At 38.6% G+C, this 23,853-nt stretch overlaps 1 protein-coding gene across 1 annotated transcript in view; it reads right to left on the bottom strand.

The window, feature by feature from the left end:
* Positions 1 to 23,853, bottom strand: part of LOC120772341 — an 87,054-nt gene that overhangs the window by 27,306 nt on the left and 35,895 nt on the right. Inside the window, exons 8-9 of the mRNA XM_040100900.1 lie at positions 21,280 to 21,539; positions 11,932 to 12,106 (exon numbers count right to left, since the gene is read on the bottom strand). Coding sequence (XP_039956834.1) covers positions 11,932 to 12,106; positions 21,280 to 21,539 — 435 coding nt within the window. The remainder of the gene's footprint in view (positions 1 to 11,931; positions 12,107 to 21,279; positions 21,540 to 23,853) is intronic.

Genomic DNA, 23,853 nt, shown 5'->3' on the forward strand with positions numbered 1-23,853 from the left:
CCGTTACGTTCTGTTATATTCCTGCTAGTTCATCTGCATGCCTGAGAGTAGATGCTTTACTCTCAGATACTTTAGATATGCACTCACAAAAACGGTACACTGAAGCATGATTCTACAAGATCTTCACCAAAGCAATTTCGACAACTCACATTCGATGCAATTATTTAATATCAACACAGGATAAAGGCGCTTGGAACAATGTTTCCAAATAGGTATCACATCGCCTCACAAGCACCAAACAGTGCAATCTTCATCTATTTATATTTTCTTATCTTATCTTAATAGCAGCAAGCATAGTTTATGTTGGCATTGACGATGCTACTGCAACCAACAATTTTTAGAGACTTTTCAAATTTCTGTAGGGTATTTGACAGACCATATTCTCCAGCTCTGATCACAAACTGTAGTCCTCTGGATACAAATCTGCCATACCAGTAAGTCAATCATCTGAAAGCACGAAATCTGTTTTTAAGATGCTGAAGGGAACTTTTTGCCTTATACACATGCTGGCGCAGAGCCTTGCTGGAAGATCCAATGCTCTCCATCGAAGAGAGTATGGCTTAACTGTTTCAGAATGTCTCCTAAAACTTCTGCCGGTATACTGTTGGAAAAATTTTTACTCTTTTTACAAAAGTGAAGAGATGTAACGCAGTATCCTCTCCAACAAACCATTGCAGCAATTGGTTGGAACTACGTTGAGTCTTTGGAATAATATTTTTTACGTCGTGGATTTTGTCGTTTTGCCGATTAAAACTTCTTCTGTAAAACGAATATTTTCATGTTCGTTGACTGTAAGCCACTGAAGAAGCCGCTTGCATCTACTGAGCCTATATTGCTTCAAACGCGTTGTCTGGAAATTACCAATTTATCGATGGTAGGCTTACGCGTGAAGCTCATCTCGGCAGTTTTCAGGCCGATATATCCTTTTTCCAGGATATAATTATCTATTTTCTAAGGAATTTTTGATTGCTATACTCCAAATATTCACTTTTCTGCGAATTTGGTCTCGCTGTACGCATTGTAAACTTTGTAACAGAATTTATGGCCGAATTAAGTAAACGGACTAAGTGACGGTAGCTTAACTTAGTCCAAATAACTTAGTCCAAATAACGTATTAAAAATGCTTTATTGGTTTGTTGTTACTCTGACGCCAACAGCTCCTCTAACAGTTAAAACTTCCTTCCTCTTCAAATGGAATTTTATTCAAATAGAATTTCGGCTATATCATTTAAGAATTTTTGGTGAATCAGTGAAAATTTAAAATCGGCGAAGTGTAAGTGAAAATATTTTTGGTTTGTATGTGTTTGTGCGTGTATAAAAACTAATTAGAAATGCTTTTTAACTGGCAATTACAAATCACGGAAACGGATTTTACATATGTACAAGTATATAACAGTGTATATTAAGGTGTCAGTTTTTGGCTTGAAAAAATTATCCAACGTAAGGAAGCTCTTTATTCGCAATTTAAGCCGTGCCTTGATTATTTTACTATTTTCTGTACAATTTTTTCATAATTTTTTTTTAGTCTAAAGTCTTGTACTTATTAAATGACTGTATTCACATAGGACACCATGTCGTATGAGCAACAAATAATTTATATATATGTATGTATGAATACTTAATACATTTGATACATAGCTTTAGTTAAGTATAACTGTTAAAGCAATGTTTTTATGGAACAAATACTCGGACTTTTTTCGTAAACCATTAAATTCACCATTAGAACATGCTGTCTTCGAAGTTAAAGATTTACTTGCTTACTACAATTGCATACATGGTAAAATATACAAAATTAAGGTACAGTTTCAGGGGTTACATAAAGTTAGAATTTTCCAAAAATCGATTTTTTTCTATTATATTTCCTTAATGTACATACATATATTTAAGAATACATACAGAAAGTTTCACATCGTTCCGGTGAATATTTTCAAAGACACACGCAAATTTGGAAAAACGTTTCGGAGCGCTTGGCAGTGCATTCCAAACTCGCTTTTCTCAAAACGTTGTATTCAAAGTCGGTGAACAACATTACTCGACATTACTTACTTCAAAACCGATTAATGTTAAATTTTAACACGAGCTTCTTAAATATATTTTTTAGCAATTAATAGAAGATTTTTTCTAACCGATAAATATTTTTTTATAAACAATTTAAGTCCGAAAAATCTATTTGTTTTTTGAGAAAATGCCATTTTATCAAAAAATTTTTTTTTTGCTTATTCCTTCGATTCGCGCTACTATACTTAACATTACTTCAAGGAAATCTGTTTGGTTTTTCAATTTCAATGGATCCAGTTCAAAGATATAGTGGTCACCGCAAAACGTCTTTTTTGAGAGGAGTTCTCGGAGGCCACCTATAGTTCCTTTCCAAATAAATATTTTTACTATTACTAAGTCTTAAAATGCAGTTAAAAAATACCATAATATGTGTACAAATTTTTTGTTCAATAAATTTATCAGTTTTCTTAGAAAAAATTCTGAAAATTACGATTTTTCGGTCTTTTCGGGTATATAACCACTTAAGTACAGTTTAAATGGCAAATAAAGATATTGTTTAGCAGAAATATAAACTTCAGCAGGCGATTGCGAAAAAAGAACTACTTTGAAAATAACGGAACCTTTTTTGTGCTTTTTTTTGGTTTTTTCTTCTTCTGTTTTACTTTCAGAGAGAAAAGATATTGCTGTTTGACGATGAATATCTCGTACACGCTTAACTTAATTCAAAAATTAAATGAACCATTTTTGTAGAGCGTGAAATTGCCTACCAGCCTATGAGCCTCGCAATTTAACATGACTTTTTATACCCTGAACAGGGTATATTAAATTTGCCACGAGGATTGTAACACCCAGAAGGAAGCGTCAGAGACCCTATAAAGTATATATATAAATGATAAGTATGTTGAGCTGAGTCGATTTAGACATGTCCGTCTGTCTGTCTGTCCGTCTTTCCGTCCGTCTGTCTGTATATATACGAACTAGTCCCTCAGTTTTTAAGATACCTTTTTGAAATTTTGCAAACGTCATTTTCTCTTCAAGAAGCAGCTCATTTATCGGAACTGCCGATATCTGACCATTATAACACAAAGCTGCCAGATAAACTGAACGATCGGAATCAAGTTCTTGTATGGAAAACTTTCACATTTGTCAATATATCTTCACGAAATTTGGTATAGATCATTTTCTAAGATAATAATGTAATATACGAAGAAATTGTTCAGATCGGCTCACTATGGCATATAGCTGCCATACAAACCGAACGATCGGAATCAAGTGCTTGTATGGAAAACGTTCGCATTTGACAATGTATCTTCATGAAATTTGGTACGAGTTATTGTTCATAGAAATAATGTAATATCGGAAGAAATTGTTCAGATCGGCTCACTATATCGGTGATTTTGAGTTACACTTTTTGTAAACGAGTGAATGTATGCAAAATCATCGGTCCTTTATTTGAAACGTTAGATTCTGGTGGATCATTTCTAAGACATTTATGTATTTTGAAGAAATTAGGTTCAGATCGGCTCACTATAGTTGCTGGCTTATTTCTGTAGACTTTAGACTTGACGTAGCCCCACAAAAAATAGTCTACAGGCGTTAAATCGCATGATCTTGGTGGCCAACTTACGGGTCCATTTCTTGAGATGAATTGTTCTCCGAAGTTTTCCCTCAAAATGGCCATAGAATCGCGAGCTGTGTGGCATGTAGCGCCATCTTGTTGAAACCACATGTCAACCAAGTTCAGTTCTTCCATTTTTGGCAACAAAAAGTTTGTTAGCATCGAACGATAGCGATCGCCATTCACCGTAACGTTGCGTCCAACAGCATCTTTGAAAAAATACGGTCCAATGATTCCACCAGCGTACAAACCACACCAAACAGTGCATTTTTCGGGATGCATGGGCAGTTGGCCACCAAGATCATGCGATTTAACGCCTGTAGACTATTTTTTGTGGGGCTACGTCAAGTCTAAAGTCTACAGAAATAAGCCAGCAACTATTCCAGCTTTGGAAGACAACATTTCCGAAGAAATTCGGGCTATTCCGGCCGAAATGCTCGAAAAAGTTGCCCAAAATTGGACTTTCCGAATGGACCACCTAAGACGCAGCCGCGGTCAACATTTAAATGAAATTATCTTCAAAAAGTAAATGTCATGAACCAATCTAACGTTTCAAATAAAGAACCGATGAGATTTTGCAAAATTTATGCGTTTTTTTTTTAAAAAAAGTTATCAAGCTCTTAAAAAATCACCATACGCTATACAAACTGAAACGGATAGTTACTAAAGTATATATTATCTTCCGTGCAGCCGAAGTTAACGTTTTTTTCTTGTTTTTGATTGACTTAAAAAATTCAAAAAAAACAAAACTCAAATTTGCCTTTAAACCGTTAATATCTTTCAAACGGTTAAGTTTACAAAAACAGCGCAAGAGACCACTTTGTAGAGCATTCTAGTTCTTACGATATTGGTAAAACAAAATATGGTTACAAGTAGTTGGTAGCGAGTTATGCATTTTTCTAGCTGATAATAAGAATAAAATAGAAAAATGTAAGGTGGAGCAGCTTACTGTTACAATAAAAATTTGTCCAGGCTTTTTTAGAGGTGTCTATCAACATTTTGTTTAGAATACCAAGCGAAAAAATATATTTCATTTTTTTCACCCACCCTAATGTAAATATAAATATTGGTGCTATTGGCTGAAGCGAAGCAGAAAACTTCATTATATTTTGAAAGTTAAACCAAAAAGTGCAAATGAATAAATAACGACAGCTCTATATATGTATGTATATGTATGTATGCGTTTACGTTTGTTTTTGTTGTGCCTGCATTTGCGTGTTTCTAAATAAAGCAATTTCCATAAACTTTTACAACCACTTATTCCTGGTTGCAACTTTACTGCCGACTATTTACTCGCTGCTCGAATGTTTACAACTAATTGCAGCAATTTATGCTGTTCGTGTGCTCGGCCACGCCGAATGCCTGTTGTGCAGTGTTTTTGCCACGCATTTGTTATTGTTTTTGTTTTACTTTATTTTATTTTGCTGTGCATTGGCTTCGTTCGCCACATTTTTGTTTTAATTGTCGCCCAACAAGCCGGTCGGTCATAATCCACACAATTAAACCGACGTCCATTAGGCATATTCACAGGACCAAAGTGTTATTTAACTATTTGCTAAACTAACAAAGTGGCCAACACACATACATACACACCTAGCGAACATACATACAGGGAAGCAAGTGAGTGAGCCGCCTGCTCAGCCGACCGGCGCTCGTTTGGAGAGGTGTAAGGCAAAACGAAATCTCCACGAATATATGTGTATATATGTTAATATATATGTGCGTACTCGTGTTGGTGTGTGCGCGCGGTCGGCAATGTCATGGCACAATTCAAGCGTAAACGCAACGCATTGATTCCGGTCAACAACGGTCAGCCGCCAAGCAGACGGACAGTCGGACAGCTAGCCAAAGGAACTTTGAAGCTGCCAGCGTGTTGTTTTTGTTATCTCCTCAACATACATTTTTTGCTTGACTTTCACTCTCGCAGCCATAAAAATGAATGCTGCAACTAACACACTCTCATATTCATTCATATAATTTTGTATATAGGTGTGTGAGTGCACGACAGTTGGTGGTTGTTGTTAGTTTTGAAAATTGCCAATCAAAAAACCAATTAACAAGCTGCATGAACCGTAGTAGCAGCGATGGCATCACTGGGCCACTGACCACCAGCGCCGGCCACAGCGGTCATTCAGTCACAGAGAGCGCTGCTCGTCAGGCGGCGGTGTCCTGCGGCAAATCAACAAAACGCTAAACGAACGACAACGGCAGTCAGACAGCTGCTGCGGGCGATGGACGCAAAAAAAACAACAAAAAGAAAGCAGCAACAAGAAAAAACGTTAACATCGGCAACAATTGTAACGAGGATATAATACCATATACAAATAAGCAGTTTCCATGCAAGGATGTGTTTTTGATCGGTCAGTTTGTATGGCAGCTATATGCTATAGTGGTCCGATCTGAACAATATCTTAGGGAATTGAAGCCTTCTTTTATACATAAATATATGCCTGATTTCGTTAAGATCTTTTGTCGAATAAAAAAGTTTTCCATATAAGGACGTGTTGTTGATCTGCCAGTTTGTATGGCAGCTATAGGCTATAATAGTCCGATCTGAAAATTTTTTTCGGAGATTGTAGCATTGTTTTGAACATGTATAGGGAAGTGTTTTAGATCATTCAGTTTGTATGGCAGCTATAGGCTATAATAGTCCGATCTGAAAAATTTCTTCGGAGATTATAGCATTGTCTTGAACATGCAACCTTAGCAGATTTCGTGCCGATGTGTCATCAAATAAAATTTTTTTCCATATAGGGAAGTCTTTTAGATCATTCAGTTTGTATGGCAGCTATAGGCTATAGTAGTCCGATATCGGTGATTTCAACCAGTGAGCATTTGCTTGAGGAAAAATGAACGTGTGCGAAATTTCAGATCAATATCTCAAAAATTAAGCAACCAGTTTTTAGTTTGGTTGTGGCAAATATTATGCCTTGTTCAGGGTATAAAAACTGCAAAAACGATGACAACTGATACAAATATTGCTGTGTGGCGTAGCCGGACAATAGTGATAGTGTTGTTGGTGTTATTGGTGGCGGTAATGTCACACAGGGGATAGTAAATAGAAATGTAAGCGTTGTCAGAGCTGACCAAAGGAGTTAAAGACTGAAAAAAAATGTTGGCTCCACACATACAAATGCACAGAGTTAACGTATACCTAACGATAGGTAAAGCAAACAGCAAAATAAGCGAGTGTGGCACATTGTCATGCTGCAAGGAAAATACTCCTCACAGCTTGCGATATGCTTGGGAAGAAAAACTTACAACAATAGCAACTGCAAAAGCAAACAACTAAGTTATGACACACAAACACACACATAAATATGTGTGACCAACATTATCGAACGCATAAAATCAACTTCTAACGGCTAAGCGGCGGTGTAGGAGTGAAAATTGTAAGCGTGACAGCGCGACAGCACTTCTGATAATAAACGCGCAGCCAGCCGAGCAGCTTGAGTTTAAGCATATACATACGTATGTGTGTGTTATGCGCTTGTACCACTTTTATTATTCTTTATTTTTGTGATTTTTGGGCGTCGCTGCTGGTCAGCGTAGCGTGGTGATTTAACTGCTGTTGCCGCTACACGAAAAAGGACTCACTTTTGGCGGGAAAACGTGTTCAACTGCTTTTATGGCGCTGCGTGAGTGTGTGTGTGGGAAGATCATTGCAGGTCAAAAGCAAATGTTGACATATTCAGCAACTCGCTTGCTTGCTGGCAACATACACCATACATGCTTATCAAGCGCTATTTATGAAGTTATAACGACAATCCAGCGGCTGAGAGTTGATTGACTCGTGAGCCTTCGCCTAAGTTGGAATTGTAATTTGCGCGATACGAGTCGGCATTGTGGTCGTATGCAGATGTAGTAAAGTAAATATGATTAAAACAATTGCAGACAGACGAAGACATATGGTAGCTGTGAAGCAAATCGATGTTGAAAACCCGAAAAAAACCGCGAAAAATTTTAACTTTGACTGCAGCTAAGCAGGTGCATTTTTTACATCTATCTGATCTGATCTGACCAATTGGTAATAAACCTGATTCCTTTCCCCCCAGATGCTCAATTTCTCTTAACTTCGAGTATTGGAAGTCGTGGGATTGCCCTTTCGCATCCACTGAAAGCCGGGCATAATGTCTAAAACAAGATAACGCAATTTTCTCACTTTCTGGAAATGGGTAGGTGCTCTCTGATAACCCCTACAATATTACTAAGACAAAAAATTAAGAGTAGGAGATTTTTTATGAAAAGTAGAAGCTTTGTAGTCTGTCCACCATCAACATTAGCCAAAAGTAACTTTGTGTTCCTTTGGGATCTATTACTTCAAACAATCCACGGGGGAGCTGAATGGCCAGTAACAGCTAAGGAACTACCCCCAAGCAAGCCGGCTCATCTGCCTTTTAATTTCTTTTTATTACCATATGACCCGGTACCCAGCTGATGTTAACCGAGTTACCTACTCAGAGTCTAGTTATTGCCTGCTTGCATAAGCCAACGCAGTGAAACTTAGTAGCGGCGTTACGGATAGCAACTTAGCTATTCACTAAGCGGTTTATGGACTTGATGGTTAAGGCAGAAGGGCACATAGCACCTTCTGTTATGCCCTTATTTTCGGTCTGAAAGAATAAATAGTAGTCATTTAAATTGAAACTACCATCTGTATATGGATTACTACAGAAAATGTCCGCTCCGGTTGCTATTTCACACTTTGAACCGTCGGTGAATATGTAGGCTTTGCTGTTAGAACTGAACCACTGGTTCATATAAGTATATTAGAGAATAAAGACGCTGTATCTCCCTTTATCGGTTGCATTGCAAACTTAGCCCGAGTTCATTAGAAAAAAGGTCATCCCAGCCGAGGCCGAGGCTTAAAGCAAGTGTATGGAAAATTGTATTAAGAGTTGGCAAACATTCAAGAGGAATCTGATAGTTGTCCGACTCAGAATTGAAACTGATAAAAAAAAGTAGTAGTTGCCATGATTTCGGATATTATTGGTTTGATGTTCGAAACAGTATTTCGTATCGGTTTTTGGTGTCGTTGTAAGCAATTTTATCGGTTTTAATAAACAGCTGATTCGAATATTGGCTTTGCGTATGTTCGAAAAGTCGTAAATCCAAACAGATTCTGTGATGCCATTGAAAATCAGAATTGGTCTGCAATTAAACACATCTGCCTTGGTTACCACCTGACCCCTGCTTGGCTCGAAGGTAGTCTATTTAAAGGCGCTAGCAAAAATTTATATTAATTTGCGCGTAAATGTATGTTTTTTGTCAGCTCGGGTCAAAAAGTGATCAGCTGGTATATCAACAATTCGTATATGCCCCAATTTTCGGCTTCGTAAGCAACTTCACTGAATTGGAAGTGCAATAATTTTATTTGGACATAAATTCTCGCATAACCAAATTGCAACTTCTGCGATCAAATAGGTTATGTTTACTCTAGAATGTCTTTCTTATAGATATACATGTTTATATACATATGTATATTATTTACCAAATTATATATGGGTAATATATATACATATATATGTATATATATATACATATATACATATATATATGTATATATAAATTGCCGAATTTTATTTGACAAGCAGCAATATTATTTAACAAAATAATATTCCTATTTTATTGAAGTCATTCATTTTACGCCTATTGCCGTTGCCTTGCCACTTTTATTGGATTATTTCAAGGGAAATTGAACAGAAATGTAATTTCATAAATTGATATGCACACAACAACAACAATTATTTTTTATTTGCCAGCCATTTCATTTTTGTTTTTGTTCGAAATGGAAATTCTTTAATTGCAATTGCTTTTGCTATATAGTACCGTTATTGCTTGCCTTCATTTATTAGAAACAGATCCTTGCAATTTGGCTTGTGGTAATTATAAAGCATAGCTGGAGTTTAAAAGTTTGTGGTCAAAATTGGATTTCCCTCCGCAAAGCCACACAATCACACAGCTACTCGCACACATGCACATACAAACACGTTCAATAGCAATCACACATGCACAATCAAGTCGGCGATTGCCGCAGCAGAGACAAGTTGAGAGAGTTCCAGTTAAAGTCATGAATATCTGTTAGATATATACATATATATACCATTAATGCAAGTGTGGATGCTTATGTGCATATGTATGGGTGTGTGCATTTCTATAAATGAGTTTGGAATGGCAGTTGAGCATTTTGATCCCTGCAACTGGTGTCTTACTGATGCGCTCTGTAATTGGTATGATATCAACGATTTGTAATCCCTGACTATTAGCAAACGACATAAATAGATAATGTGCATATAATACACTTACATATATGCATATAAACAGCACTCATGCATACATATGTATATGCATAAAATTCAATACAACCTACCAACATACATATGAATGCTGAACCATAAGCAAATTGAATTGCTTAATCGCATATAATGAAATGTTTTAGCTTCCCTGCTGGGAAAAGCAATTAACTAACGGTAAAAACTTAAATATAATATATAAAACAGATGTCTATAAAGCATATTCTATGGAAATAAATGCACGTTTTAAACAGTGAAGTGCAAATATAATGCTTCTGAAGAGAATAGAAAATTTCTTATTGCCTACCTATAGGCGCACTCTTCTCAGAAATCTATCCAATTGGTACAAACTTATACCCAAAATAATGGTAAAGTAGAGGTCGAAGGTTGGATGCCATATAGGCTAATGTTTGCCATTTACTAGCAGACACTGCAGGCAAAGAAAGCTTAAAGCAACGACGAAGCAGTTGAGAAAAAATTAAGTAACCTCAAAAGTATGCAAAGAAATAAATATCTTCATGTGTACCTGACTCATATATTAGAATGGCGATAGTAATTTGGTGTTTGGTGATGTAGTTAAGTGGACCAAGGTTCTCCTTACCACATCGCATGACCTGAATGCGAACCTAGGATCTAGGCAACCGGAACGGACCGGGCAGAACACTGACGCTACAACAACAAACTAAATTTGTACCAAAATTTCAAACGAACTCAAAATTATTTTCTCTAAAAGACAACGACCTTAAGCAGCTAATAACACACCTCTGACTGTAGCTGATCAGAAAAACTCTCCTGAAGACGTCATCAGTCATACAGACTTAAAACTTTTAGGAGTTTTATTTCTTGAATGAAATCAAGAAGTAGATGGTAGCTCAAACATTTTTTTCTAAAACGAGGATTCAGATTCAAACAGGTGTTCCATACATGGAACTTTTAGCCAGTCTATTTTTTGAATTGTGTTCAATACCCAAATATACCAGCTGATCAGATTATATAAGGACTGTCAAAAAAGATTCTACATTTCGCATATTTTATCTGAAATTTATTTTATTTATTATCGCCTACAAAATAGGCCTCTTTTGAGCCATTACAGACATGCCAAAAACTAATGCAATTATCCAAACACCTGTTGTAAGCCTCAACTAGAATGTTCTTCAGTCTTTTGGCTTTAGAATTCAGTTCTTTTTTGTAGCGCCATTCGCTAGATTGTTGGACAGTTTCGACGTTATACTCTTAAAGCCATAACTCGTCACCACTTTGATGAATCTAGGGTCCTTAGCTAGTTTGGAACCTCTACACTACATACGTCGCTTTTGCAAAATAAATCTGGTCTTTTGGTATGAGTCTAGCATTGATACGTTTTATACCCAAAACACTAACCGAAACGTGATGAATCAGATCTTTCAAGGTCTGATCCTTTGCTTTCTCTCTGTTGTCAAAACAACGATCTTCGTTGTTATTGTCATTAAGAGCGGTGGATGGCCGACTGGCAAGAGACAACTTTTCAATGACTTCATGATGATCACCGAATGCTGTTTGCTACTCAAATATCCAGTTTAAATGGACCAGTCCGTTTCAAGTCTGAGCAAAAGGATGGACTATTTTGCCGCCTACAATATTAAGACTAGAATTGATTACAGTTACTAGAAATATTGAACTTTCAATTGAACTACAGTTACGATTATCTTTTTTTGTTGTAGCGGCAAAGCATTCCAAAAAATACAGAGGTTACAGGTTACTTCACTTCAGTTTTTGGAGCTTTTAAAATTTTTCATTACCGAATAACTGTTGTCGTTACATGGGTACACAACTGAGATTTTGAGAGTTTTGTGTGATTCTAGGCTAAACTTTGAAGAAACTTGTAACATGATAAACGGCGTCCTCTTAATTCACACCATCATATATGTATATACTTATATAATATAAAATGAAATTTTTTCATGCGCTCATTCCTTCATGGCATGCAACTCCATTCATTCTCTCCCAATTACTACAGAACCAATGTGGTTCAGTGATACTTACATGCAAAACACACAAGTAGACATCCTCATTATTGGTCTTCCTCAGGAAATTACCAGCTGCAATTACTGTATTCGACAGCAGGTGACATTGTGGCACGAATTTCGATGTCCATTCGATGAGACAATAATTGAGAGTCCAAACCAGTTTTGTATGTGTGTCGCTGCATTGCATTGCGCTGTTCGGGAAAGAGGGGTACAAATAATGAAAACAGTTATGTGATAGTATAATATATATAATCGGGTGATTTTAAGAGCTTGATAACTTTTAAAAAAAAAAAAACGCATAAAATTTGCAAAATCTCATCGGTTCTTTATTTGAAACGTTAGATTGGTTCATGACATTTACTTTTTGAAGATAATTTCATTTAAATGTTGACCGCGGCTGCGTCTTAGGTGGTCCATTCGGAAAGTCCAATTTTGGGCAACTTTTTCGAGCATTTCGGCCGGAATAGCCCGAATTTCTTCGGAAATGTTGTCTTCCAAAGCTGGAATAGTTGCTGGCTTATTTCTGTAGACTTTAGAAATGGAAGAACTGAACTTGGTTGACATGTGGTTTCAACAAGATGGCGCTACATGCCACACAGCTCGCGATTCTATGGCCATTTTGAGGGAAAACTTCGGAGAACAATTCATCTCAAGAAATGGACCCGTAAGTTGGCCACCAAGATCATGCGATTTAACGCCTTTAGACTATTTTTTGTGGGGCTACGTCAAGTCTAAAGTCTACAGAAATAAGCCAGCAACTATTCCAGCTTTGGAAGACAACATTTCCGAAGAAATTCGGGCTATTCCGGCCGAAATGCTCGAAAAAGTTGCCCAAAATTGGACTTTCCGAATGGACCACCTAAGACGCAGCCGCGGTCAACATTTAAATGAAATTATCTTCAAAAAGTAAATGTCATGAACCAATCTAACGTTTCAAATAAAGAACCGATGAGATTTTGCAAATTTTATGCGTTTTTTAGAAAAAAAGTTATCAAGCTCTTAAAAATCACCTCGATATTTATAAATAGTTTGTGGGTTAAGATAAAGTGATGCGAAATATGGAAATATATACAAACAATTTATCGAAAATGCGAGTCACGATGTGCCCCAGACATATAAAGGGTGATCCATTTCTAGGTTCTCTACTTTTTTAAAGAAAAACGTAGGAAGTTCAAATTATCATTCGATAGAACATTTTTTGACAAATATTTTTTGAGGATTCTCGCTTTCACATGTTGGCCGCGGCTACATCTCAGATGGCCCATTCGTTGAGTTCAATTTTCGATGACTCATTCGAGCATTTCGACTGGTAACCGGCGAATGACACGCGTGATGTTTTGCTCCAAGGCCTGCATCGAAACGGGATTGTCCACATAGATTTCGGGCTCTAGATATCCTCACAGGAAAAAGTCAAACGGTTGGATATCACACGATTTGGTAGCCAATCGATTAGGCCAAAACGTGAAATTATCTGCGTGTTCTTAACAAATTGATTGATGCGATTTGTGATGTGTGGAAAGCGACGCCGTTTTGTTGAAACTAAATGTCACCGAGAACACGAGCTTCAACATCAGGCGTCAAATAGTCGGTTATCATGGCGCGATAGCGGTCAGAATAGACAGTTACCGGCATAATTTTTGAAAAAATATGGACCGATGATTCCACCGGCCCACAAACCACACTAAACCGTTGTTTTTCTGGATGAAATGGCAGCTCTTGAATCTGTTCAGATTGCTCTTTGTCCCAAATGCGGTAATTTTGCTTGTTTACATACCAATTGAGCCAGAAATGGTCCTCATCGCTATACAAAATTTGGCTCGAGAATGTCGGATCTTCTTGGAACTTTTCAAGGGCCCATAGAACGAAGCAATATCGCTTGGGAAGATCAAGCGGCTTCAGTTCTTGTTCACAAGCTGTATTTTGTACGCTTCAATTTAAGATATCGACTTAAAATGCGCCAAGTTGTTCGATATGTCAGCTGAGAGTGGCGCCGAATCGACCCTCCGCGGTCTTCGTGTAAATCTTAGCTACGGCTGCTATATTTTCCTCACTGCGAGCTAGACATTGTCTATTCGGTCGAATATTATACAATAATGAATGCTGGTTTTCAGGATGGGTGATGGTTCCGAATAAATACTCAGTAGGCCGATTATGTTGACCATAAATTGAGCGACGCGCGCGAAACACATTATCTACGGAACGTGAATTCTCGTAATAAAGTTGAACGATTTGTAAACGTTGTTCAAGCAAAAGTATTTCTATGATGAAAAGCCAAACAATACTGAATAAAAATAACATGACAACTTGACAGGATTCGCGCAGTTACCTCTCAAGAAAAGGCTACTGAAAAAAGTGCCACTACTTAGATCACCCGTTAGATGTTATTTGGTCATATCCGGGCGGCAATTTAAATTGTTTATTTAAAGGCCTGGTTAACGACTAACAATGTGTAAACAATCGATTGAACGAGAAAGAGCATTAGCAAAGAGATTACAATAAACCGCAAACGCAGTCTTATCAACGCTTCTACGATAGCCATCGAATTTTGACGATCGACAAATTTTTGATTTATTTAAAATCGAAAAATTTTCAAACCGCAGCATACATTTAGAAGAATACTGATTTGCTGAAATATTTGTATTTCCAAAATTTCCACTCTCACATAACACTATCTCTCACCATGTACACTGTCGGCGAGAGTACGTGATTTATTATATAAAATTCAGCACAAAAATGTTAACAAATTTATTTTCATAGAAATATATTGCACAAACAACAATTAAAACAACAACAATAACTCTGTTTCAATGCAAATCAATTTATTGAACACAAATCTTAATCTCCATAGACGCTGCCACTTTTTTGCTTGTTTTCGGAGTTTCGAGTTTTTTATTGGCGGAAATGGCAAAACAAAAATTTGCAAAAAAAAATCCATATATTTGTATTTACCAAACTAATATCACACACACACACATGCAAATAAATAAAATAATGCCGAAGTGCACTGCCAAACACACACACACACACGCCCATATTAATAGAAACGGCAACGGCGCAGCAAAAGCAAAGCAAATACTCAATATTTTCAACAAATTTAATGTGCAACAAGAGGCAAAAACAAAAACAAACTTCACCTGCAATAATTATGACTTTTCGACAACAAGCTGAAGCGCATGCTGGGAATAAAGTTGGTCACAAGTGGGCGGACACAGGTCGACAAATGCAACGCCAATACAGCTATGTGCGTGTGGGTGTGTAGTAGACGAAAGTTCACACGGAGCGCACAAATACGCAGTCGATGCTATAAATCTATGGCGCTGACTAAATAACAGGAAATACAACAAAAACAAATAGACATATAAGACACACAAGCAACTCTGCACTTGGTCAATCGGCATAACGGGTGATGCAGAAACAAGCTTACAAAGCCGTGACTGTGCATAAACGAAGTTCCAAGGAATATTTGGAATTGAATAATACCAAATTGAGAAGTAATTTACTTCCGGATTCTCCAAAGTTTTTCGTTCGAAGAAGAATACTTTCAGACTCAGAGATGACTGCAATACTGGACAGTTTGGAATTAGATGATCCTCGCATACTTTGATTGCATTACAAACTACCTCAATTACCAGGTTTCGAGCATAGGTCTGTATGACGTACCATCGAGGAAAGTATACTGTAGAATCCAGGGAAATTTTCTCTGAGGCACGGTGAGATCTTTTATGGCAGGATCAAGGTTTGCGAAAAGGATTTGTGGAGGAGTACACTGGCAGGAACTATAATTTAACTCCAGTTTTGGACAACGTCTTTCTCTGTGAAGTCACAAGGTCCTTCTAGGCCACGGAAAATCTTAAGAGGTATAGTGAGCTTTTCCCTCTGAGCAAAGTCCACCTGTGACAGTTTCAAAGCGCTTTCTCGGTAGCTGATATCCAACAACAGGAATTTTAACAGACCTTACAAGGAACTGTTGATAGGATCTAAGTGTAATTCAGCTCTATCTTGAGGGATCTGATCCAACCTAACCTCTGCACTAGCGTCATAGCCTTACAAAAAGAAAACATACCTACTTTCGCGTGGAAATATGTTTAAGATAAATATAGTTCTGGCTGAAACTAAAATCTTCTAATCTACTGAATCTTTAGAAAACCAAACTCACTAAAGGCACTGAAGGCCATTTCAGCCGAGACTTACAACAAATGGCTCACGAACCTGTTTTGAAGCCCACTAGTATATAAATATAGTACTTAGTTTCGTCACACAGTACGTTAGCAATTTTTTTGATTTTTAGGGTATGGAACAAGTTAGTTTCGATTAGATGGCTGATCTAGAGAGATCGAACGTGAACTGCTATATTTAGTCCTTTGTGAAACCATATAAAAGAAGAACTCCTGTGGTTGAACTTATAATATAGCAAAACTCCTAGTGGTCAATACAAATTTTGCACTTGTCTGGAATGTTTAAAGGTATGCGGTCCTCCAAGTGTTTAAGCCTTAACCTATCAAATGCGAATCAGTCAAGAAGGAAGTGTTGAGTTGTTTCCACCTCGTCTTCTTCCATACAGCTTTTGCAGATGGCGTATGGCAAGATTCCCAGCCTTACAGCATAAACGCCCATTAGGCAATGACCTGTAAAAACCCCATAACTAGGGAGAGGCTAGCCTTTCTGTGGGCAAAGAGATCACTAGATCTCTTGCGATCGATCTTGCGCCAAAAAAAAACGCATGCACCGATGGTGGCCAAGCGCTAGTCAAGCTCCCGCGAAGCTCAGCTATATAACAGCAGAACATAAGAGGTTATGCGAGCACCGATGCGATTTCCTGGCTAGCTCTTCATCTTTACAATTGTCTGCGCCTGGCATCGAAATCAGTTATCACAAAGAGAATCGATGCTTTAATAACGAGGTTAGGCACTCCTTGACCAACTCTGAACGCACTGTTAATGAGGCAAGTATCGCCGCCCTGCTATCTGAGTGGATGGTCACTTCTCAGTAGATCTACTGCTACATTAATGGCTGCAACCTGGGCTTGGAAAACACTGCAATAGTCCGGTAGTCTCAAGTTGGAGTTGATAGAGCGCTCTTAACAGTAACCTTCCTCCCAAGCCTTGATCCATCCGTAAAGAAGCTCACTGCCACTCTCCTGCAACGGCTTCTTCCCACCCACAACTCCCTCGCCGGCATATGGGCAGAGAAAGAGCCGCCAGACTTTGGTTTGGCGACTCCATGATCCAAGTGATCCGGTATGAAATTGAAGAGTGTGGGGATTTCCGAGTGTGCAGAGACGTGTTTATTTTCATGTCATAGGATTTAAATGGAAAATCCTAAAATAGTAAGATTGTGGATATATATGTCTCTAGTTTGGCAACTACCTTGTTTTGTATGTAAATATGTATATTTGATAGATATAGATTATATACATACATGGAATTTGCAAAATTTTCACTTCAAAACTCAGATAACTAAAAACGTGTAGCTCCGAAATGGAAAATAAACAAATAAAACATATGAAATTAGAAAAAAATAGAAGATTGCACTCAATACCCTGAGCATGTGGCCGTCATCGATATTGCGGTTGCAGCAAAAGTCCTTGAAAACTGGCAATAAACCGCAGCAGCAGGCTTTCAAGTGATGCACAAACAATCAGCAACATACATACATACGTATAGTGTTTGTTTTGTATACACGCACACATAGACAAACGTTAAAAAATTTTCAAATTTATAGTGCTTTTTAATAGAATTGTTTCTCTTTGCAGCAGCTACACCCCGCACCTCTTCGGCTGGGTGAAATCTTCAAAGTTTTACATTCGCTTTGCTAGCGGTTCAACGGCAGGGGGTAGCGGAGCGCAGATGACGATGCTGCACTGTATCGTCTGCTGGCGCTCGAAGAGTCTCAAATGGATGTTGCATAAACCACAAAACAGCTGGGTGCAGCTCTAGCATATGTGTGTGCGTGTCTGTATTGTGTTGGCGCCGCAGTGACATGGCAAGCAAAAAAAGAACGCCAGACGCCGCTGACAAGACAAGTCGAATAGCCATTGGTTTCTGGGTTCGATAAAACTTTGTGATTGAGAAAACAATAACTAACCGCAACAAAACAATAATAATTGCTGACATACTTGATTGAGCAGGTAGACAGACGGCAGCGGTCGAGCAACGCTTGGCTGCATTCATGTGCTGTGTACGTGTGTGTGTGTTTGTGTGGCGTATGTGTTATTGCTTATTCGATATATATTGTTTTATTGAAGTGGTCTTTGAAGCTAACTTTCCATATTGGGTTTAATAACTTGCTGCTACTGCCAATAAGTTGCGGAGAGTATGCAGGAGAGAACCACAGAATTCTAACGTAAATGAGGGTACTTAAAGCATATTGGAATTTAAGCAAACAACTCGTTTTGTTTTCGTTATCCGAAATTTTACACCACATACATACCTCTAAAAGCCTTCTTGCCAGGTATGATAACGAAACAACTTTCGAGGTCATGATTGAGAGTTGATAGTCTGACATATCTAAAAAAGGACAGTAAGACAGTAATACTGTTCAAATTCAAACGCATTGAACTTAATTAGAACTTGTTTTCTTATGTGTTACCATGCCATAAAGTATTGCGAAGCGAAAGTATAGTTTTTCTAAGGTACGTTACGAAAAGGCAAAGGATAAATTTCTACTTAAAGATCCACGAGTTCGAACAGAAGCTTACACCTAAAAACGTATGTATAAGTGAACTAGCCTGATATTTAGAAGATTTTACACTGAGCCCACACAAGTATCACTTTGACTTCATAATCCTCTTAGAGGAGAGACATGGTTATAGGCTGGATCAGAGAAAATACTGTCCGCCAGCTAAATGCTAGTGGTTTGATCTGAAAAAGTTATTGGATGATTGTACCGCTACTTTGAGCATTATTCAAGACAAATTTCGTGAAGATATATTGTCAGATCAAGAAGTGTTCCATGCAAGGACTTGATGCGATGCCGGCGGTTTCGACACATGACAAGCTTATTTGCAAACAAAGGATGTGTGTGAAATTTCAGATTGATAACTCAAACTCTGAGCGACTAATTCTCATATATATAGACGGATATGGGTAAATAAACTCAGCTCGTTATGCTGATCAAACTCAACATACCCTGTTCAAGGTCACCATTTTCTAGCGGAATATAGACCAATGTTTATGAATTAAAAAGGATAACTTTCGGTAATAAAAGCTTTAGATTCACAATAATCCTCTTTGAGCCGGAAGTAATTTTTCGAAGGTTTTGGTCGATAAACGTGTAATTTTAATGGGTTTAGCGCTACAAAAGTTTGGGATATCAATGAAATTCTTTAGTAGTACATTCGATGCCATTATGCATGGAACTCGATTTCTTTTGCTGCACGTTCACCAAACTTGGTTTTCAATAAATCGATTGTAATATTCGCTGTGTGGCTTGTGGCGCCGTCCTGTTGGAACCGCATATTGTCCAAGTCCATATAACCCAATTCGGGCCAAAAATATTCGGCTATCATAGAGCGGTAGCGATCCCCATTCACAGTAATGAGCCGATCTTGATCATCGCGGAAGAAGTACGGCCCAAATTCACTCCAGTGAATGAACGTCTAGCCACAATCCGCATCAAAGCGAGGTTCTTAAACATATTGCTGATTTGCGCCCACGTCCCGACGGAAAAGAAGGACGATGTGACCAAAGATGCTTTCTATGAGCGCTTGGAGGGCACTTATGAGAGATGCCCCCGCCACGATGTCAAAATCGTGCTTGGCGACTTTAACGCCAGGGTGGGCAAAGAAGGTGTCTATGGCATGACGGTCGGTAAATTCTGCCTCCACGAGGAAACATCCCCAATTGGGTTGAGGTTGATCGACTTCGCCGGGGCCCGAAATATGGTTATCTGTAGTACTAGATTCCAACATAAAAAAATGCATTCTCCGGATCGAAAAACCACCAACCAGATCGATCATGTTGTGATAGACGGAAGACACGTCTCAAGCGTGCGTGCGCTCCGAGGTCCTAACATCGGCTCGGACCACTATCTTGTTGCAGCCAAGATTCGCACCCGCCTCTGTGCAGCAAAACACACACGCCAACAAACACAAGGAAGGTTCGACGTCGAGAAGCTGCGTGATTGCAGCAACAGATAGCAGAACGATTTTCTACTCGACTTGCACTCCTGCTCTCTGAGAGCACTCGTCAACAACTCGGTATAAGGGAACTGTGTGACGACATTTCAAGATTCTTACGTACAGCTGCAACCGAAACCATTGGTTTTCGGAAAATGCAAAAGAACAGCTAGTACGATGAGCAGTGCCGTGTTGCAGCGGAGAGAAAACAGGCTGCCTACCTCGCAACGTTACGATCGACCACAACACGTGCAGGAAGGAATAGATACCGAGAGTTGAAGAGGGAAGCGAGACGCATTCGCAGACAGATTCGACGCGGTACCCGCCGGGAAAAGCAGAGACAGAGGAAGACCTTCACTCCGTTGGAAGGACCAGGTGGAGAAGGACCTGGCTACGCTTAGAATATCCAATTGACGCCACGTAGCGAAAAGAAGAAACGACTGGCGCGCTGTTGTTAACTCGGCTATAATCGCGTAAGCGGTGTCTACGCCAATTAAGAAGAAGAAGAACCATCCGCTTCAGAAATGGAACATATTTTTTGCGGTTTAGCAGCGATTTTTGGTGGAATATTTTTTTGCGTTAACTCTTGTTGTACCCATACATCGAACATCTTTTTTACAATCTCCCTTATTTAAAGGTTCCACATGGTTTTTTGCATTGTTTGGCACTTAGGTAATCGGATGTGCGCTTATAAAACAGTTGGACTCGGCAATTTCCATTATTTTTTTAACGATTTTTTTGACAATTGGCCTTCTAAAGCAGATGCAACACCTTTCGAATAAAATTTCTCGAAACGAAACCAACGAAATCGAATCGCGCATGAATGGCTGTAATAGTATCGGGACCATAAATACAACTTCTACAAAATTGCCAGCCTTTGGTTCTCAATAAAATAACATAACAACTTTAACTGCCAGTGATTACGTAATTTTCAATAAATCTATTTTAACAAAAGCAGAATAAATTTACGCAAAAACATGTCAATGAGTCAAGCAAACGATTGTAAAAGCCATTGTTCAACTAATCTCGCTAACCAACACACATACACACACACTTCAAGCAGCGCGGTTTTATTAGTATTCTAAGTTCGGGCTAACTTCATTAGCCTTAATCTGATTTCTTTCGTACGTTTGTTGATTGAAGCAAAGCTAAAACAACTGTTTAAACATTTACGGATAACGCCAACTTCACAAACACACACACACACACACATACGCAGACATGTACTTAAGCAATCTTGGTACTCACCTAACATCGATAATCCCATGACGATTGATGTAGCCCACAATCAGGTCGCGCAGCAACGTCAACTCGTCGCTCAAGCGGCCGATGGTGGTGTTGGTCTTCGAACAGCACTCGAGCAGGCAGAGCAGACCGGCCAGCGTTGCATTTCGTATGAAGATGTGCGAACTCTTCAAATAATTGCCAATGAGCTGGCACAATTGTTGCAATTCACCGATGGTGGGTATCAGCATGGCTTGCGTTTTGCACAGTAAGTAGATTAAGTGCTGCAAAGTGTAAAAGAAAAGCGATCAAAATAAAATAGCAACCAGATATCGACGCAGATACGAGATAGAGAATGAAAACGGAAACTGAAAAAGTGAAAAAGAGTTAAAGATGCCGAGGCACACACACGGGTGAGGAGGTGCAAACGAAGTGGCGAAGCATACAATTCATGTCTGCAGTGTGTGAATGTGCGACTTAAATGCAGAGCATGAAGGCCACACACACACACAGACACACATATGCACACCCACAGGCATTTAAATGCGTTCACGTGCATTTGTAAGCCAAGTTAAATGCAAGCGCCACAAAGTGTCTGCGATATTACTTGGGAAAACATGGCGGCGAACAGACGACGAAAGCCCAAGCACACGAACACAAGATGGACCAATAGACGTATAAGTGGATGGACAGACGCACAGGCAGACAGATAGACGCACAGACGGACAGACAGACGAGCGGAGAGACGGTCGTAGAGATTGCCTAGCCGTGTCCGATATACGGATGTGGACAGACGTCGGCACGTACACACAAACTAATAAGAAAGTAAGTGGGTAAAAGTAGAGCCAGCGCAGGTGGCACAGACAAGTGTAGCTATTTATAGCGGCTTCTTCTAGGAAAACACTGATAAGCAACTGCACCTGGCTGGCGGCTGGCGGCTGGCAGGTGGCAAGTGCAGGGTAAACGACGCTGCAACGGGCAATGCGAGAATGAACTTAACAAATTCGTTTAAGTTCAATTGCCGCTGTGGCTGCCACACTTACAAATCAGCAGACATAAAAATATACACATATAACTGTATATACAAGTATTTGTGAGCATAGAGGCATGCTACATGTTAGCAGTTGCCGGTAATATGTGGCACATGCGATTGGACACGTCTTGCTGCATTGTAAGCGCTAAGTACCGTGTTGTAAGTTGCATGTTGCAACATGGCTGGCAAAGTAGCCGCAACAAAAGCAGGTACAACAAGAAAAAAATGCACAAATTGCAGCTACAACATTTTTTGTTTGACTCGGTATGGCGGAAACTGATACAAAAACTGAAGTGGCAACACTAAAATGAGAAAAAAAATGTGATAATAGTTTGGACAAAAATCTCAGCAATTGCAAAGAACAAGACAAAATAAAGATACATACACACATACATACAAGCATGCATAAATATATACATATATATATATATATACCACCATACATATATATATATATATATATATATCCAGCTAAGCAACCGTAATCAGTAAACTTCAAGTGCATATATACTAGATATATCAATATACATATGACTGCAAATAAGTGATATGTGTATGTACATATGTATGTATGTATGTATGTAGGTTTTTGGTTTTTGCCTCTCTGCGCTTACCTGATGTGAAATGGTGTCGTCCATTGGTATAGTCTCCTGCAATTTTAAAGCTTTATCCTTAATCCATTTGATTTGATCACGACTCTCGCAAATTTCAGTGAATTTCACCAGATTTGGTAAGACCAAAATGTGATTGTGCTGAAAGAAATAGAAAATCTTGATGAACACGCATCTCGAGTGGCCAAAAAAGGTTAGGATATTTATTGAAAATTGTCAAACCAATCAATTGTAAGACATAAAAGACACTTATTTACTTATGCATATAAGTATAGACATTTACACTTCTTTATGTGGTACATAAACCACAATTTATAGATGAAGATTGACTAGCCAGTTAGATTTTGAGTATCTCAAATTTGTTGCATTCGTTTTCGTCCAAACCGCAGATAAAGAAATAAAATATCGAACACATACACTGAGGAAATAATCTTGATTCTATAAACAAAAACTCTAAAAATGCTTAATTTAGTTTTGTTAGAGCGAAAAAGCGGTCAACTTGCTTGGTCTTTATTACAAGGCTTTTGTTGAATTTGCTCTATCCATAACGCGTACTTACGAGTGATACAGAGCATTCAAGGAGGGTCGGGAGCCCGTCGAAGATCTGTCTCGTTCTAAACGGCCTTCAACGAGTGTGACCGATGATAACGTTAAAAAAGTAAAGGAAATTGTTGCCGAAAATAACCATGAGAGCTTGAGAGAGTTTGCCCATAAATTGGAGATGTCACACGAGAGCGTACATACGATTATGCATGAGAAATTGGGCATGCAACGCGTTGCTGCAACACCGATAGAGCTGAATTTCCTTCAAAAAAGGTATCGAGGGCAGGTAGCTGCAGACATGTTGAATCGAGCCAATTCGGATCCCACCTACATGGACCCATAATTACTGGTGGCGAAACCTGGGTCTACGAATATGACACACTTACGAACCAGCAATCATCCGAATGACGG

This window comes from Bactrocera tryoni, chromosome 1 (assembly GCF_016617805.1).
Source record: "Bactrocera tryoni isolate S06 chromosome 1, CSIRO_BtryS06_freeze2, whole genome shotgun sequence".
Taxonomy (NCBI): domain Eukaryota; kingdom Metazoa; phylum Arthropoda; class Insecta; order Diptera; family Tephritidae; genus Bactrocera; species Bactrocera tryoni.